This window comes from Macaca thibetana, chromosome 1, assembly GCF_024542745.1.
Source record: "Macaca thibetana thibetana isolate TM-01 chromosome 1, ASM2454274v1, whole genome shotgun sequence".
NCBI lineage: Eukaryota > Metazoa > Chordata > Mammalia > Primates > Cercopithecidae > Macaca > Macaca thibetana.
In genome coordinates, this window is record NC_065578.1 from 219,345,734 (window position 1) to 219,364,328 (window position 18,595).

Below are 18,595 nucleotides of genomic sequence, written 5' to 3' on the forward strand. Positions count from 1 at the left end.
ACCTTTCCAACAGAAGTTTTAAAAGTCATTTAAGGCTAATCTTGCTGCCTTCTTTGTATCACTGTCTTCTAATAATTGTTATGGCCGGGCGCGGTGGCTCATGCCTGTAATCCCAGCACTTTGGGAGGCCGAGGCAGGCGGATCACGAGGTCAGGAGATCGAGACCACGGTGAAACCCCGTCTCTACTAAAAAAATACAAAAAATTAGCCGGGCGTGGTGGTGGCGCCTGTAGTCCCAGCTACTCGGGAGGCTGAGGCAGGAGAATGGCGTGAACCCGGGAGGCGGAGTTTGCAGTGAGCTGAGATGGCGCCACTGCACTCCAGTCTGGGCGAAGAGCGAGACTCCGTCTCAAAAATAATAATAGTAATAATAATAATAATAATAGTTATACAAATGCTAAAATGTTTAAATGGTAACCAAATATTAATTAATGGCAAATTATTTCATATTATCTGACAATAATCTGCAGAAGGTTTAATTTTCCTCCTCAATTTGAAGTTCAAGATGTTTTTCTCTTCCAGGGAGATTTTTTCGACTGACATCTTTAACTTACCTTCCGATCATATTATTAACGTAGCCTTCTTCCTAGATTTTTTAAATTGATCATGAGCGAACACTTCTACTCTCTGTGTTAGATTTGCAAACAGAGGGAATAACGCATCCTCATGTCCCTCCTCTTGGTGTTCCGCGGGCCGGTGTGCCCTAGCCCTCCCTCGTGCAGGGTCTGTGTAGGGAAGGTGGCCTTCAGCTCAGCCACAGCATCCCTTCCCCCAGGGATCAGGAGGGTGGCCTGAGATACCCCTTCCATGGGGCACCACCCATTCACTGAGACGGGGAAACCCTGGGTGGGAGGGAGAACACGTCCATGTGTCTTCTACTCTCTCCATAGAGTGGAACGAGAGGCCCAGGAGTATCCATTTCCCACCGTGTAGCCCAGTACTCTGGTCTCACTGTCTCTGCTGAATGCTGTCTCACTGTGCATTTTATTATGGTTTACGTCAGTCAGTAGACCTATGTGAGTCTTCATCTCTTGCATTCTTAGGTTCACAGTTTTGTGTGTCTCCTGTAATGACCTCTTTCCCTTTCCAACTCCTGAAAGGTTTCCACTATTTCCTCTGGAATTTTGTTTCATTACCAGCAAAATCCTCTACATCCATACCCGTTTCCTGGCTTTCCCTCTCCTTTCCTCTGAATGCGTCTTTTATATTCAGCTGTCCACTTGACATTAAAATAGACACTTTAAACTCAATTTGCCTAAAACTTAACCACAAATTTCTCCCCAAGTCTCTTCCTAACTGCAACCACAAAAACCACAGGCTGCTCCCTGTCACTGGGTGGCAGCTCCATTCTTCTGATTGCTTAGGCCAGGCGTCCAACTGAGTGCTTTCTTGACTTCTGCAGCCCACATCCAGTCCATCAGCAAGCCCTGTTGGTCCTACCTTCAGAATATGTCTGGCGTTCAGTTGTCCTGGCCACCCTGCTGCTGTAACCATGGTCGGAACTCCATCCTGCCACTCTGGATTATGACTTTCGTTTCCTCACAGTGGTCCTGCTTGGGCTCTAGGCCCTTCCACTCCCATTCTCTCTACAGCAGCTGGGCTGATCCTTTTAGCACCCAAGGATATGTTGGCATCACAGTGACCCAGATGGTGATACCATCACAATGATGAGTGAAAGTCAGAATCCTCACAGTGAACCCCCAGGCCCTAGAGGTTCTGAACCCCCATCCCTCCTCTGATTCTCTCTTCCTCCCCCACTTCCCTTTGCATTCTGCTCCAGCTGCCCTGGCCTCATGGCTGGGTTTCCACCGAAGCAGGTGCTTCCCATCATAGGGCCGTTTCCCCCCGCTGTGGCTTCTGCTTGAAATTCCCTTTTCCCTGATGTCCCTTGACTCATTATTCCCTTTCTTCCTTTGAGTCTTCTGAGATCCAGCCTCTCAGTGATGCCGTATAACCCTACTCACCCCAGAGCCCATCCGGAGCTCACCTTTCCAGTTGCCCTTGCTGGGCTCAGTGGAGGCTCTTTGTTCCCCATAGAGTACGTGTCATCTAGTGTACTATATTGTTCTCTTATTTATTAGGCTTGTTTTATTTATTTATTTATGTTTTGCCTTTTGTGCTAAATGTAAACACCACAAGGGGTGGTATCTTTGTCTCTTGACAATGATACGTTCAGTGTTTCTCAAGCACCTCCAATGCTGGTTTGTTATCAATCTGTATTTTTTGAATAAATAAATGATTGACTATCTGGAGAGCAAAATTGATGGACCTGAAAATGTTGTGTGAGATGTAACATAGTATACTGATATAACAATAATTGGCCAATAAAGTTTAATTCCAAGTGCTAAATTAGTAAAATTTTGGGGATAGAGAAAAATTGAGCAGAAGACTTAAGTTTGTAAACATGATGGATTTCGTGACCTGATAACTTGGCATGTCCAGGCCTAGTCCCATTGAACCCCCTGTGGTTTTGATTCCCCGTGACATCACAGTGACACCTTTGCATTATGCTTTGTCTCGTACTCCATAAGCCACCTCGCAAAATGGTATCGTCACTAAAAATGTGAGGAACTTTCTATAAACTTACCTAGACTAGAAGCTTTAAAAAAAAAAATGTCATGTTTTATGTACCTTTCTTTACCTGAACAATATGGTGCATCCATGCCGTCTAGAAATGGGGTGTCTTGGGTCTGCTCTCCTCATCACTTCCCTATTACTGTGCATTTCTCTGTTATATACATTGGGCTTTTTTTTCTATCTCAAATCATAATTTTTTTCTTTCTGACATATCCTTAAGGACTGCTCTGACAATTACCAGTGAAATTCTTTTCTTCTCTGTAAAAATTTGAACACCAACTCTGGTAGAGCACAGTGGCTCCCGCCTGTAATCCAAACACTTTGGGGACTGAGGTGGGAGGATTGCTTGAGACCAGAAGTTTGAGACCAGCTGGGCAACAAAGCAAGACCTGGTCTCTACAAAAAAATATAAATTAGCCAGATATGGTGGTGCAGACCTGTAGTCCCAGCCACTTGGGAGGGACTTGAGCCCAGGATTTCAACTCTGCAGTGAGCCAGGATCACACCACTGCACTCCAGCCTGAGTGACAGAGTGAGACCCTGTCTCTTGAAAAAGAGAAAACTAAAAGAGAAAGTCCCCAACATGAGCTTCTAGCCTTTTCTAAGCTATAACCCTCCAGAACTCTGTCTACGTATCCAGAAGACTGGGTAATTTATTCTAAGAACTAATCAGCTCAGTAACTCCCTGATATGGTTTGGCTTTGTGTCCCCACCCAAATCTCATGCTCAATTATAATCCCCAGTGTTGAAGGTGGGCCTGCTGGGAGGTGATTGTATCATGGGGCAGTTTCTCATGGTTTAACACCATCTCTCTTGGATGAGTTGTGAAATCTGGATGTTTAAAAGTGGGTGGTCCCCCAACTTTCTCTTGCCCCTGCTTTCGCCATGTAAGGCAGCAGTTCCCACTCTGCCTTCTGCCATGAGTAAAAGCTCCCTGAGGCCTCCTGGAAGCAGATGCTGCCTTGCCTCCTGCACAGCCTGCGGAACTGTGAGCCAACTAAACCTCTTTTCTTCATAAATTTCCCGGTTTCAGATATTTATAGCAGTGTGAGAACAGGCTAATATACCCCCAGGTCCCCCTCCTCCAAATCAGGTGACTGGTTTATCAATTTAATAAACTTTTTAATTTTTTTTTTGAGATGGAGTCTCATTTTGTTGCCCCAGCTGGAGTGCAGTGGCATGATCTCGGCTCACTGCAACCTACACCTCCCAGGTTCAAGCGATTCTCCTGCTTCAGCCTCCCGAGTAGCTGGGATGACAGGCAGTCACCACCACACCCAGCTAATTTTTGTGTTTTTAGTAGAGAGGGGGTTTTACCATGTTGGCCATGCTGGTGGTCTTGAACTCCTGACTGCAGGTGATCCGCCCGCCTCAGCCTCCCAAAGTGCTGGGATTACAGGTGTGAGCAACTGTGCCCGGCCTTAAACACATTTTTCTAGCATGTTGAGAAGGCCCTGAGTGAAGAGGACTGGGAGGAGGGGATACACGGAGCGATCAGGAGTGGGAAGTAAAATAACCTCCTTAGCCAGCGGAAGTAATGGAAAGCACTTAGACTGGTTGATTGCAACCCCTAGAACCCCAGAGGTCCGAGAACTGGGAACACTGGGATCTAGTCAACCTGTGTGCCCTCCAAGCACCGACTCCTTGGTGCATGCTTTCTCTGTGCTTCTGGGGCCCTCTGTGGTCTGCTTTTCTATTACACAGGGAAGAAGAAAGGATGCTGGGCCTGCATATGTGTACCACACATATTCTACGAATTCTACACATTCACTTATGTAGAATAGTCTCTTTACTCTCTAATTCTCTGACTACGTCTACCTAAAAGTACCCAGTCAAATTGATACGTTTCTTAGGTAATTGACTGTAAGTCTGATTTTTTTCTGACATTGCTTGGCTAAATCTGTATATTTATTTATTTTATTTAAAAATTTCAGCATTGTGATGTCATTTTTGCCTTTACAAGAGCGTTCAAACATAGTTACATATACACAATCTAAGTAATGATACTTGCTCAATTTCCTTACTAGTTTTTGAAACTAAAGTATAAACCTATGTATGCTAACATCTTCCTTTCAAATCAAAAAGTAAAAATAAGGCTAGGCGCAGTGGCTCACATCTGTAATCCCAGCACTTTGGGAGGCCAACAAGGGTGGATCATCTGATGTCAGGAGTTCGAGACCAGCCTGGCCCCCATGGTGAAACCTCATCTCTACTAAAAATACAAAAATTAGCCAGGCATGGTGGCTGGTGCCCATAATCCCAGATACGAGGGAGACTGAGGCAGGAGAATTGCTTGAACCTAGGGGGCGGAGGTTGCAAGTTGCAGAGATAGCAGCACTTCACTCCAGCCTGGGCGAAAGAGCGAAACTCCATCTCAAAATAAATAAATAAATAAATAAATAAATAAATAAATAAATAAACAAACAGGCCACCCTATGGCTCCTTAATGTATGTAATAATATACTTTATATGTTTTTTTTCACTATCTAGGACAATGGGTTCTTTCTTTTATACATAAAAATATTAGTAAAAAGAAGATGTCAAAATATTTTGGCCCTATTTTCATCAGATATAAGGAGAAAGAAAAAAACAAATGCATGATTCTGTTCTAGGTAGGATGGGACCAATTATGCCTCAGCTGTTTTCTTAGCCATATAATGATTCTTGGGAACAGGGGAGGGGAGCAAATGGCTCACTGGTATTTATGTTTTTAGAACAACAGTGGATTGAGTTCCCTAATTTTACTTACGTGAGGCAGTAAATTCTTTTTATATCAAGGGACACATTCTCATGGTCCTCATTTTCTCTCGGGACCTGACGGGAGATGGGGCAATTTGATGTGGTGCACGCCTCTGCCTCAGTGGACGTGCTAGTGATCCCTGTGGCTCTGATGTTTCCCCAGCGGTTTGAGATGCTGATGAACCCAGGCCGCCATCAGGGTCCGTCTCCAGTCTTCCCTCAGCAGAGCTGCAACACCGTGTAAATGCAGTAAACCCGTATTAATAAATACTGTGGGCCACTGCATTTATAAGGAATAGGCCAAGCCTGAGAGAGGCACTTGGATTTCCTTACCCTGGCTACAGCACCTGTGTGCGCCCAAGAGGGTACAAGGCATTCCGAGATCTGACTGAGGCCCTCTGGCTACGTCTGTGCTCCTGCATCCTCTCAGTGTTGCCTAGCAGCATACAAGTAAAAATGGTGAGTGGGTTTCTGCATTGAGGAGCTCAGCTCAGAGGTCTGCACTTCTAGGTTGGTTTGTTAAATAAAGAAGCCACAGGGAGTGCCTCAAGGGTTAGAAAAATCTCAAGAACACACTCGTTGCTCTTAGAACGTTTATAAATTATGACAGGCCGGGCGTGGTGGCTCACGGCTGTAATCTCAGCACTTTGGGAGGCTGAGGCGGGCGGATCATGAGGTCAGGAGATCAAGACCATCCTGGCCAACATGGTGAAACCCCATCTCTACTAAAATTACAAAAAATTAGCCGGGCGTGGTGGCGGGCGTCTGTAGTCCCAGCTACTCGGGAGGCTGAGGCAGGAGAATGGTGTGAACTTGGGAGGCGGAGCTTGCAGTGAGCCCAGGTCACACCACTGCACTCCAGCCTGGGCAACAGAGCGAGACTCCGTCTCAAAAAAAAAAAAAAAAAAGTGAATTATGACAGACACACCAACACACAAAGATACACAGTCAGCACTTATATCACAACTCATTGTTTAATTATAACAAAGCAATACATCTACCAATGCGAAATTATTATTATTACCATTATTATTATTATTATTTTGAGATGCAGTTTCGCTCTGTTGCCCAGGCTGGAGTACAATGGTGTGATCTCGGCTCACTATAACCTCTGCCTCCTGGGTTCAAGTGATTCTCCTGCCTCAGCCTCCCGAGTAGCTGGGATTACAGACACCCACTACCTTGCCCAGCTAATTTTTTTTTTTTTTTTTTTTTTTGTATTTTTAGTAGAGACAGGTTTTCTCCATGTTGGTCAGGATGGTCTTGAACTCCCGACCTCAGGTGATCCACCCGCCTCAACCTCCCAAAGTGCTGGGATTACAGGCGTGGGCCACCGCACCCGGCCTGATGAGAGTCTTCTTTAACCTCCACTTCACTTTCTAAAAGAGAGTCTTTTTTCGGCGGGGGTGGGAGAGGACAGGGTCTCACTCTGTCGCCCAGGCTGGGGTGCCAGTGGCATGATCATAGCTCACTGCAGCCTTGACCTCCTGGGCCCATTGATCGCCCTGTCTCAGTCTCCTGAGTAGCTGGCACCGTACATTTGTGCGACCATGTCAGGCTAATGTTTAATTTTGACTTTTGTACAGATGGGGTCTCCCCATGTTGCCCAAGCTAGAAATGAGCCTTTTAAACAATTTCAAACCGTACATCCAGATATCCGTTCTATCTGAATACAAACACAGTCATGTGTTGCTCAACGATGGGGATATGTTCTGAGAAATGCGTCATTAGGTGATTTTGTCATTGTGTGAGCATCACAGAATGTGCTTACACAAACCCAGATGGTGTGTCCTACCACAAGCCTAGGCCATAAGTGTGTGGTATAGCTCGTCACTCCCAGGCTACAAACGAGTACGGCATGGTCCTGTACTGAATACTGAAGACAGCTGTAACACACTGGTAAGTATTTGTGTCTCTAAACATAGAAAAGGCACAGTAAAAATACTGTATAAAATACAAAAAAAGGTAACCTGTCTAGGGCGCTTCCCGTGAATGGAGCTTGCAGGACTGGAAGTTGCAGAGAGTGGGTGGTGAGTGAATGTGAAGGCCCAGGACATCCCTGTACACGGCTACAGACTTTATCAACTTTGTACACTTAGGCTATAGTAAATGCATTAAAAAATATTTTTCTTTCTTCAATAAGAAATTATCCTTAGTTTACTGAAACTTTTTACCTGGCAAACCTTTTACTTTTTATTAACTTTGTGACTTTTTTGTAATGCCACTTAGCTTAAAACACACATTGTAAAACTGTATAAAATGCGCTCTTTTTATTCTTATTCTACAAGTCATATTCCATTTAATTTTTTAATATTTATTTATTTATTTTTTACTTTTCAAACTTTTTCTTTGCAAACTAAGACACAAACACACACATTAGCCTGGGTGTCCACTGAGACGGAATGATCAGTACCACTGTCTTGGCCTCTACACCTCGTCCCACCGGAAGGATTTCCGGGGCAGCCACATGCGTGGAACTGTCTCCTCCTGTGATCACGATGCTTTCTAAATATTGCCTGAAGGGCCTGCCTCAGACCCCTCTCAGGAGGTGGAACCACCACGATGCTTTCTAAATACTGCCTGAAGGGCCTGCCTCAGCCTGAACCACCACGATGCTTTCTAAATACTGCCTGAAGGGCCTGCCTCAGACCCCTCTCAGGAGGTGGAACCACCACGATGCTTTCTACAATACTGCCTGAAGGGCCTGCCTCAGACCCCTCTCAGGAGGTGGAACCACCACGATGCTTTCTACAATACTGCCTGAAGGGCCTGCCTCAGACCCCTCTCAGGAGGTGGAACCACCACATATGTAATTTGTTGTTGACCAAAATGTGTTGTTCTGCAACATGTGACTATATACATATATACATACCATGTGTGTTTGTGTGTATAGTAAGAGAGTTTGTGAACAAAAAATGGAGTCACACTATATACAATCTCACTATACATTATATTTAGCTTTCTTTTTCTTTCTTTCTTTTTTTTTTTTTTTGAGATGGAGTCTCGCTCTGTCACTGGACTGGAGTGCAGTGGCGTGACCTTGCCTCACTGCAACCTCCGCCTCCTGGGTTCAAGCCATTCTCCTGCCTCAGCCTCCTGAGTAGCTGGGCTTACAAGCACGTACCACCACGCCCGGCTAATTTTTGTTATTTTTTAGTTGGGACAGGATTTCACCATCTTGGCCAGGCTGATCTCGAACTCCTGCCTTGTGATCCATCCGCCTTGGCCTCCCAAAGTGCTGGGATTACAGGCGTGAGCCACTGCGCCTGGCATATTTAACTTTCTATTTGTTTGATATTAATATCTTTTTTTTTGGACAAAATTCTTGGTAATGTCATTCCAATTTAATGATTGTTTCCAGTCATCATCTATTAAATGATGTCTACCACTTTAAACACGTACCTTGTTCCCCAGTATTATCTATTTCAGTACATGCTATAATGAAGTTTTTGAGGGTATGTGTTTACTGATTGAGGGTTAATAAACGCAAAGCAGATTCCTAGATGTAGAATTAACAGGGCAATGAGAAAAGCATGTCATTTAACATTTTATGAAAGACAGATATTTCTTTTGTTAAAATAATATGGACTATGTCAAGGTATATGTGTATTTAAATAGTCTTTTTTTTTTTTTTAGATCTCTCCAAAGATACTATTTCAATTTTGACTCTTATCAAGTGTTCATGAGGCCAGGCATGATGGCTCACACCTGTAATCCCGGCACTTTGGGATTCCAAGGTGGGCAGATCGCTTGAGATCAGGAGTTCAAGATCAGCCTGGGCAACATCACAAAACTCCATCTCAACTAAATATACAAAAATTAGCCGGCGTGGTGGAACATGCCTGTAATCCCAGCTACTTGGGAGGCTGAGGCAGGAGAACCTGGGAGGACGAGGCTGCAGTGAGCCCAGATCACACCACTGCACTCAAGCCTGAGCGACACAGTGAGACTCTGTCTCAAAAAAAAAAAAAAAAAAAAAACAAAATAATCATGAGATTGGGCTTATTTCCCACATTTTTTCAAACTCTGGATATTGCCACACTTTTCATTATTTACCTATCTGGAAAAGCAAATATCTTTATATTTAAATTTTTATAACCTCAATCATCAGTGAACACATTTCTAATGTTTATATCACTTGCTTGTAAACCATTTTCCTGTGAACTGTTTCTTCAAGTCATTACATATTTTTCTTTTGCTACATGTTTTTGTTGCCAATTTTTTGAGGAAAAAAGCAAAGTAGCCTTCGGTTGTCTTCTGGAATTTTTCTACTATTGTCATTATTTTTTAGAGTTTGCTAGTAGTGTTTCTTTTTTGTTTTGTTTTGTTTTGGAGATGGAGTCTTGCTCTATCGCCCAGGCTGGAGTGCAGCGGCGCTATCTCGACTCACTGCAAGCTCCGCCTCCCAGGTTCATGCCATTCTCCTGCCTTAGCCTCGAGAGTGGCTGGGACTACAGGCATGCACCACCACACTGTGTAATTTTTGTATGTTTAATAGAGAAGGGGTTTCACTGTGTTGGCCAGACTAGTTGTGAACTCCTGACCTCAGGTGATCCACCCATCTCAGCCTCCCAAAGTGCTGGGATTACAGGCGTGAGCCACGGCACCCGGCCAATAGTGTTTCTTAGAGTGTAGATTTTTCTAAATAGGTAACACAATTTATCTATGTTTTGCTTTTTAACTTTTGAGAATTGCAGCTTGGCTTATGATGCATACTTATTCAAGATGATTGGGGAAAAAAAGGAAAAATAACTATCACGCTTTCTGATAGTAGTTGTATTTTTGAAATGTTTAAATATGTAATTCATAATTTTAATATTTTTGGTGTAAGGAATAAAGATGGGACCCACACTCCCTTCCTCCCACAAATGCCTTGTCAGTTATCATGATGTAGTTATTGTATTTTCAAAGCTTGGTAAGATATAAGATAAGAGAATTTCTCTTCAGTAGGCTTTTTTTCTTCTGGATTTCTCTGGCTAGACTTACGGGCTTATGTTCCCATTCTGTGTTTGCATGACACATCCCCTTTTTTTTTTTAACATATGTCGAAACCTTTACACTCACTAAACTTTTATATGTTTTATATATTTATATTTCATATTTAAAATCTCAAAACATATCTGTAAACTAAGTAAGCTAGGTTTGATTATTACCATTTTAGATGAGAAAACTATGAAAAGGCAAATGAGCTTGCTGAGATCTTGTAATTTAGTCTTGTTGACCCAGGGATAATGCAGAATAGTTTGGAGGGATTGCCCAAAATGTATGTATGTATTTTTATTTGTCTTAGTTTGGGAGTACTGTTTTGTTACCTGCATGTTTGGATTTATTTTTATTTGTATTAATTTGGGAGTACTGCTTTTTAGCTGCTTGTACATATTTATATTTATTTATATTAATTTGGGAGTACTGCTTTTTAGCTGCTCGTACGTATTTATATTTATTTAAATTAATTTGGGAGTACTGCTTTTTAGCTGCTCGTACGTATTTATATTTATTTAAATTAATTTGGGAGTACTGCTTTTTAGCTGCTCGTACGTATTTATATTTATTTAAATTAATTTGGGAGTACTGCTTTTTAGCTGCACGTATTGCATAGTGGTGAAGTCTTGGCTTTTAATGTGTCCATCACCCAAACACCAGGATGGACCGAGTCTCTCTATATCCATCTGTAAGACTTGTGGTTTGTCTCATCAAATACGCTTTGCTTTGAATATGATGTGGTATTGGAATTGGAACGTGATAAGAATTTTCTGTACATGTGCGTGAATTATTGCATTACAGTTATAATATCTGTTACAAAGTTTTTTCAAGCTGTTTTATCCTCTCAAGCAGTATATAGTACTTTGGAAGAAAACTTCATACACTCTATTTCTTCAATACCAGGCCCAATTAAAAGAGAGAGAGAGAAAGAGATTTTATGTGTATTTTGCTTGTCTCTTACGTTATTTATCTACTAAAGTATTTTAAAAATTACCTCAGAAATGATAACCCAATGAATGAGGTGTTTCTTTGAGACCAGTCATAGATAAAGCACTCTGTGTGTAATGAATATTTCCTAAATACTATTGATAGATTATTCTGAGGCTCCATTTTGAGTCCTTGAGGTTTTTGGCAGGAGCTTAGGGACTGGAGACTCTAGAAATATTCATTGTTTGGCCACAGCAGGATTTGTCTTCACTTCATTGGATTTAGAGGCAGTACTAATAGTGGTTAAGAATGCACACTCTCAGCCACGTTGCTGGGGTTCAGAATCAGCTCTGCGTCTTCCTACATATGACAGTTTGCTCAACACACATGTGTTTCAGCTTCCTTTTCTATAAGTTGGGAGCTAATAATAATAATGCAACTCCATATAACTGTTGGGGTTACATGAATAGAATACATATAAAAAGCATAGAAGAATGCTTAGCTTCTGTTGGAGTTAAATGAATAAATTAAATATAGAAAGCATAGAAAAGAGGCCAGGCACGGTGGCTCACACCTGTAATCCCAGCACTTTGGGAGGCCGAGGTGGGTGGATCATGAGGTCAGGAGTTTGAGACCAGCCTGGCCAACATGTGAAACCCCGTCTCTACTAAAAATACAAAAAATTAGCCGGGCATGGTAGTGACGCCTGTAATCCTAGCTACTTGGGAGGCTGAGGCAGGAGAATGGATTGAATCTGGGAGGCGGAGGTTGCAGTGAGCCGAGATCGCGCGATTGCACTCCAGCCTGGGCAACAGAGCCAGACTCCATCTCAAAAAAAAAAAAAAAAAAAAAGGCATAGAAGAATGCTTAGCTTGTGCTGGGGTTAAATGAATAAAATAAATATAAAAAGCAGAGAAGAATGCTTAACTTCTAGTAAGTTCTGTTGTTATTATTAGGATTGATATTTCTGTTTAGCTGCAGTAGAGATGGATGGATCCAATGGCAGCACCCAAACCCATTTCATCCTGCTGGGGTTCTCTGACCGACCCCATCTGGAGAGGATCCTCTTTGTGGTCATCCTGATCGCGTACCTCCTGACCCTCGTGGGCAACACCACCATCATCCTGGTGTCCCGGCTGGACCCCCACCTCCACACCCCCATGTACTTCTTCCTCACCCACCTCTCCTTCCTGGACCTCAGTTTCACCACCAGCTCCATCCCCCAGCTGCTCTACAACCTTAATGGACGTGACAAGACCATCAGCTACACGGGCTGTGCCATCCAGCTCTTCCTGTTCCTGGGTCTGGGTGGTGTGGAGTGCCTGCTCCTGGCCATCATGGCCTATGACCGGTTTGTGGCTATCTGCAAGCCCCTGCACTACATGGTGATCATGAACCCCAGGCTCTGCCGGGGATTGGTGTCAGTGGCCTGGGGCTGTGGGGTGGCCAACTCCTTGGCCATGTCTCCTGTGACCCTGCGCTTACCCCGCTGTGGGCGCCACGAGGTGGACCACTTCCTGTGTGAGATGCCCGCCCTGATCCGGACGGCCTGCGTCAGCACTGTGGCCATTGAAGGCACCGTGTTTGTCCTGGCGGTGGGCGTTGTGCTGTCCCCCTTGGTGTTTATCCTGCTCTCTTACAGCTACATTGTGAGGGCTGTGTTACAAATTCGGTCAGCATCAGGAAGGCAGAAGGCCTTCAGCACCTGCGGCTCCCATCTCACTGTGGTCTCCCTTTTCTATGGAAACATCATCTACATGTACATGCAACCAGGAGCCAGCTCCTCCCAGGACCAGGGCAAGTTCCTCACGCTCTTCTACAACATTGTCACCCCCCTCCTCAATCCTCTCATCTACACCCTCAGAAACAGAAAGGTGAAGGGGGCGCTGGGAAGGTTGCTTCTGGGGAAGAGAGAGCTAGGAAAGGAGTAAGGGCTTCTCCACCTGACTTCACCTCCATCCGGGGCCACTGGCGGCATCTGGAACGGCTGAATTCCAGCTGGTATTAGCTTGTGACTCCCAACTTGCCTTTTTCTGGACTTTTGTGAGGCTGTTTCAGTTCTGACATCATGTGCTTTTGTTGTTGCTTTTAAAATTGAGACGGGGTCTCACTCTGTCACCTAGGGAGGAGTGCAGTGGTGCCATCATGGCTCCTCCAACTCTTGGGCTTAAGCGATCCTCCCCCGCCTCAGCCTTCCAAGTAACTGGAAGGTGCGCACCACTGGCGGTGGGCATTGTGGCTTTTCTATTTTCTACGGAGATGGGGTCTAGCTGTGTTGCCCAGGCTGGTCCCAAACTCCTGGCCTCATGTGATCCTCCTGCCATGGCCTCCTAGAGTTCTGGGATTACAGGTGTGAGTCACTGTGCCTGGCCAACGTTATGTGCTTTATGTGTGAACTGAATAACACAAATCATCCCAAAACCCATCGTGCTCTATAAAGCAGCTGTAAAGAACAAAGTGAGATAAACCATTGTAAAGATGAGTTTCCACCAACTTATACCAGAGTGCTAAGAGGAAATAACTCTTCTCAATCAGAGCTTGGCTTTGTTTGTTGTTGTTTGCTTTAAAGTCTAACACACCTGACATGTTTCAGTCAGAATGACCCCAAATGCATCACTGTTCTCCACGTGGTCCAAGTGCCTCTCTGTTTAGAGCCATCAAATCATGGAATTCAGCACAGTTTGATATTTTGTATATTCCCAATTCCTACCCAAACCTTTTCATGAAATTGTAGAGTTTGTTGTACCCTTTATCTAAACCTTTGGAATTTTCCCCAAAATCTGGTGTAAGATTCTGCATAAACCAAGAAGTGAACCTGTAAATAATGATACACGGGTCATTTAAATCTTAAAGCATCATTCTTTCTCAGGCATGTTTTTTCATTATTAGTAAGAAGAACGGGACATTGGTTCAGTCCCTTCTGTGTACCAGACGCTCCTCGTTCATCTAACCTCCGTATTTGTATGAAGTCAGCATGAGTATCATTATTCCCATTTTATCTCCCTGGTCCTTGAGATCTGAAGGTTAAATCTTTTGCTTGAGGGGAAATGAATCAGGTTTTCTCCCCAAGTTCGTTCTGACTCCTGATTCATGTGGTTTCTATTGCATCATGAAATTTCAAAGAGCAAAAGTCTTTAAGCATTTGGCTTGGCACGCAATGTCAAAGACCCTTTGGGGCTAAGGAGCATGGCTGGCCACTGTTCCTTCCACAGTGCGGTCCTCAGTGTGTCCCACTGATGTGCACTCCAGTTATCTGAGGTCTCGTTCCAATGCGGTTCCAGTTCAGCTGGTGATGAGGGGTCTGAGTTTCTGTGTCTCCTCCCAGGTGATGCCCTTGCTTTGGGGACTCGGACTACATTTTAAGGACCCAGGAAATACATCACCCCATGCTCTGGTTCCAGGCAGTTGGAGGCCAGACACGTTCTGGAAAAAGCTGGGAGAGCGTTCATAGGCGAAGGGCGAATACAAGGTGAGAGGGAGTGGTGTGAAAGGCCCGCTGAGGGGTGGTCCTCATTCCTCTGCCATCGCTCCTGTGCTCGGCTCCTTCCTCCTCCACGGGTGTATTTCTGTCTTCTTTTGTAGCCTTCTCACCTCCACACCGCACATCAAAGGTCACCAGCCCCAGGGCGTTGTGTAAGTGTAAACAAACCAGAGCCCGGCCCCTCTGACTATTCAAGGATGCTGTTTGTGAGAAGTACTGATGTGGATGGGCTAATGGTGAACTGAGAATGAGTTATCTGTGTGGCAGTTAGGGTTTATTTCCAACAGTTACAAAACTCCCCAAGTCCACATATATATGTTAAAGAAAATACTTCATTTATTTTTTTGAGATGGAGTCTTGCTGTGTCTCCCAGGCTGAAGTTTCTTCTCCTTTAGCTGAATGGTTTTCTGCTGCAATCGCTGTTTGATTAAGGCCGCTTTTGGCTGCAGGTGTCCCGTTCTATACTTATTCCTCTGCTTGTTCCCCTTTCTGGAATAGTCACTATATTTTATATTTTGTCACGTCTTTCTTTTCTTCTTTAAAAAAAAAAATTTCTCTTGAAACTCCTATCTACTTAACCCTTTGGTGTTGTTTTTCCCTCCCTCCCTCTCCCCCCCGCCCCCCGCAGCGTCCTTCTCTCCCTCCCCTGCCCCATCCCTCTCTCCCCTCCTGCTCCCCCACGTCCCTCCCTCCCCGCTCCCTTCCTCCCTGTCTGCCTCCCTCCCTCCCTCCCTCCCTCCCTCCCTCCCTCCCTCCCTCCCTTCCTTCCTTCCTTCCTTCCTTCCTTCCTTCCTTCCTTCCTTCCTTCCTTCCTTCCTTCCTTCCTTCCTTCCTTTCATTCAGATGGAGTTTCACTCTTGTTGCCCAGGCTGGACTGCAGTGGCACAACCTGGGCTCACTGCAACCTCCGCCTCCCGAGTTCAAGCGATTCTTCTGCCTCAGCCTCCCAAGTAGCTGGGATTACAGGCATGCACCACCACACCTGGTGAATTTTGCGGGTTTTTTTTTTTTTTTGGTAGAGACAGGGTTTCTCCATGTTGGTCAGGCTGGTCTCGAAATCCCAACCTCAGGTGATCCGCCCGCCTCAGCCTCCCAGAGTGCTGGGATTACGGGCGTGAGCCACCCCACCCGGCCTCATTCACAGTTTTCAGTTGAAACATAATTATGTTTTTAGCTAATGATGGTTAATACTCTTGAGGTGCTTGGTATGTGTCAACGAACTCAGACAATTTACCTGTATTTACTCACTGAGTCCTCAAGAAAGAGAGGTGGGAAATATATCACATCTATCTTACAAAGGAGGAACTTAGGGCTCAGAGATTTTAGATTTCAATACACTGTTACTGCGGGAGTGGGAATTTGAATAAGGGTGTTCTGATGGTCACATCTCAGTTCCTCACCACTGGGCTATGCTCTGTGTGAAGCCCTGAGCAGCTGAGTCCTAGGAAGTCATGGGGGCTCCAGAATGTATAAAACAGTATCTCTTCACCTGGGAAGGTAGTGCTTTATTTTTTAACTTTCCAATTTTAACTGGAATAAACTTTCCTCCTCCTCCCACTATCCACATTCTCCACTGAATCCTCTAAGTGTTACTAGTTCTGTGGAAATTTGTGGAAATTAATAAAAACTTGTGGAGAACAAGGGAAAACTTCCCCTTCATTTGAATGTTCACTGAAAATCAACTGGAAAAACACAGCTGAGAAATAATAAGAGAAAAGACATATGAATTTATTAAGGTGCACAGGAGTTTTACAAAACATAACATCTCAAAGAAATGACTGGATGGTTGACGCTTTTATACCATCTTGAGGTTCCAGAAAGAATGAGGCTTGGATCAGTGGCAAAATGGCTTGTGGGACCAGAGAAGAGGTGGCCTGCCTAGCAAAGGTGGTCTTGTTACGTGGATGGAACCTCACAGGTAGCAGTGCTGAGAGAGAATAGATGTAAATGTTTCAGACCCTTAAAAATGTCAGACCCTCAGTTAATCATCCCTAAATCAGGATGAGGGAAGGCCTCAGAGAAAGCCTGGCTGCATCAATGCAGATTTTTCTCTACAGATGCAAATCTTCACGAAAGACAGTTTTTCAACTAAGTTTGTATTTCCAGCCCTCCTGAACAACCATCTTGAAACATCTCAAAGAAGTATATTTTAGGCTAAAATATGTTGGCTTCCTTTGAGATCTGAGAAGCCAAAGTAGGTATCTCTTTATCAAATAAGATGAACCCCAAGGTTAAGGAAACGAAAAGTTTCCTTAAAAAAAAACAAAACCCGGGCTAAGGCTCCAAGGCCTTAAGGAAACAAAAAGTTTCCTTAAAAAAAAAAAGCCCGGGCTAAGGGCTCCAAGGCCTTGCTGCCATGGCAACTCCCTAAATTCCTATGGCTACAGCAAAAACCACAGGTTTGCTGAATTCCCTATCAATAGGAGCCATCAGGCAAAATGTCAGGCCCTTCCTAACTCCGGTTGACGACCTCTCTTGGTGTCTGGCTTGGGACCCCTTTCTGGTAACAATCCTGGTCATTCTTTGGGTGACACTTTCAACCTTGCATATACAATGTGATATACTGGCCCTGTTTGATGAATCATCTAACTCGGTGTTTCTCAACCTGTTTATTTTTTATTACTGCTGGCCCTAAAAAACTTTCATGCCTTTTTTTCCTTAATATTCCCTCTTCCATGGGACTTAAATAATGTTTTTATTATAGATTCAGGGGGTATCTGTGGAGGTTTATTACATGGATGTATAGTGTCATGCTGGAGTTTGGGCTTCTGGTGAATCCTTTGATATAGGAGTTAGTAAGAAATTATTTAGACAGATAGTGAGGATTGAAGAGTTCTCGATGGAATTTTCCTTTAATAAAAAGCAGCCCCCAAATCATTTCTTTTCTAATAAAAAGCAGCCAGAAAAATCAAGCTGCAAGCTTACATAGCCAAGCTGGAAGCTTCCATAGGTGAATGCCAGCAGCTGTGCCAATGGAAAAAGGCTGCCTGGAAGCCAGACACATCCAACTGGAGATTCCCTCCACCCTTGTTGCCAGGTGTGCAGGTGTCATGGCTTCAGCCAGGTAAAAACCCCATCTGCATAATACAAGATTCTTGGCTATGTAAATGGCACACCTGGTCAAAGCAATCCCCTGGGCCCTATGTCAATCAAACCCTGCCTCTTCAAGCCCCTCTGTGAAATCAACCGCATCTCGCCCCAAACTCGGAAACCCACTTGGGCGCTCCCTTCCTCCGCATGAGGAAGCTCTCTCTTCTTTTGGCTATTAAACATTCCGCTCTTACAGCTACTCTGTGTGTGTGTGTGTGTGTGTGTGTGTGTGTGTGTGTGTGTGTGTGTGAGACAGAGAGAGAGAGAGACTGCGTCTTTGTTCTCCTTACTGCCAGACACCAAACCTTGAGTGTTTGTCCAGATCAAGGACACTTCTTCACCCTCGCCCAAATAGTGAACATAGTACCCAATAGGCTGTGTTCCCAACCCTTACCCTGCTCCTTTTTCCTCTTTTGGAGTCCCCAGTGTCTATATTTTCCATCTTTATGTCCATCTTATGCCCATTGCTTAGCTCCCACTTACAAGTGATATCGTGTGGTATTTGATTTGGTGTCTGCATTAATTGACTTAAGAATTAACTGATGGATCCAAGTTGCTGCAAAAGTCATGATCTTATTCTTGTACCACATTTTCTTTATTCAGTCTACTGTTGATGGGCACATAGGCTGCAAAGGTCATGATCTCATTCTTTGTAATGGCCTTGCAGTATTCCGTAGTGTGTAGGTACCACATTTCCTTGATTCAGTCTATTGTTGATGGGCACATAGGTTGAATCCATGCCTTTGCTATTGCGAATTGTGCTGTAGTAAACACATAGGTGTCTTTTTGATAAAATTC

At 44.2% G+C, this 18,595-nt stretch overlaps 1 protein-coding gene across 1 annotated transcript; it reads left to right on the forward strand.

Moving 5' to 3' along the window:
* Positions 1 to 12,187: 12,187 nt before the first annotated feature.
* Positions 12,188 to 13,217, forward strand: LOC126943470 (olfactory receptor 2W3). Its single transcript, XM_050772244.1, has one exon. The coding sequence runs from the start codon at positions 12,213 to 12,215 to the stop codon at positions 13,155 to 13,157; it is 945 nt and encodes a 314-aa protein (XP_050628201.1). The 5' UTR covers positions 12,188 to 12,212; the 3' UTR covers positions 13,158 to 13,217.
* The last annotated feature ends 5,378 nt before the right edge of the window (positions 13,218 to 18,595 follow it).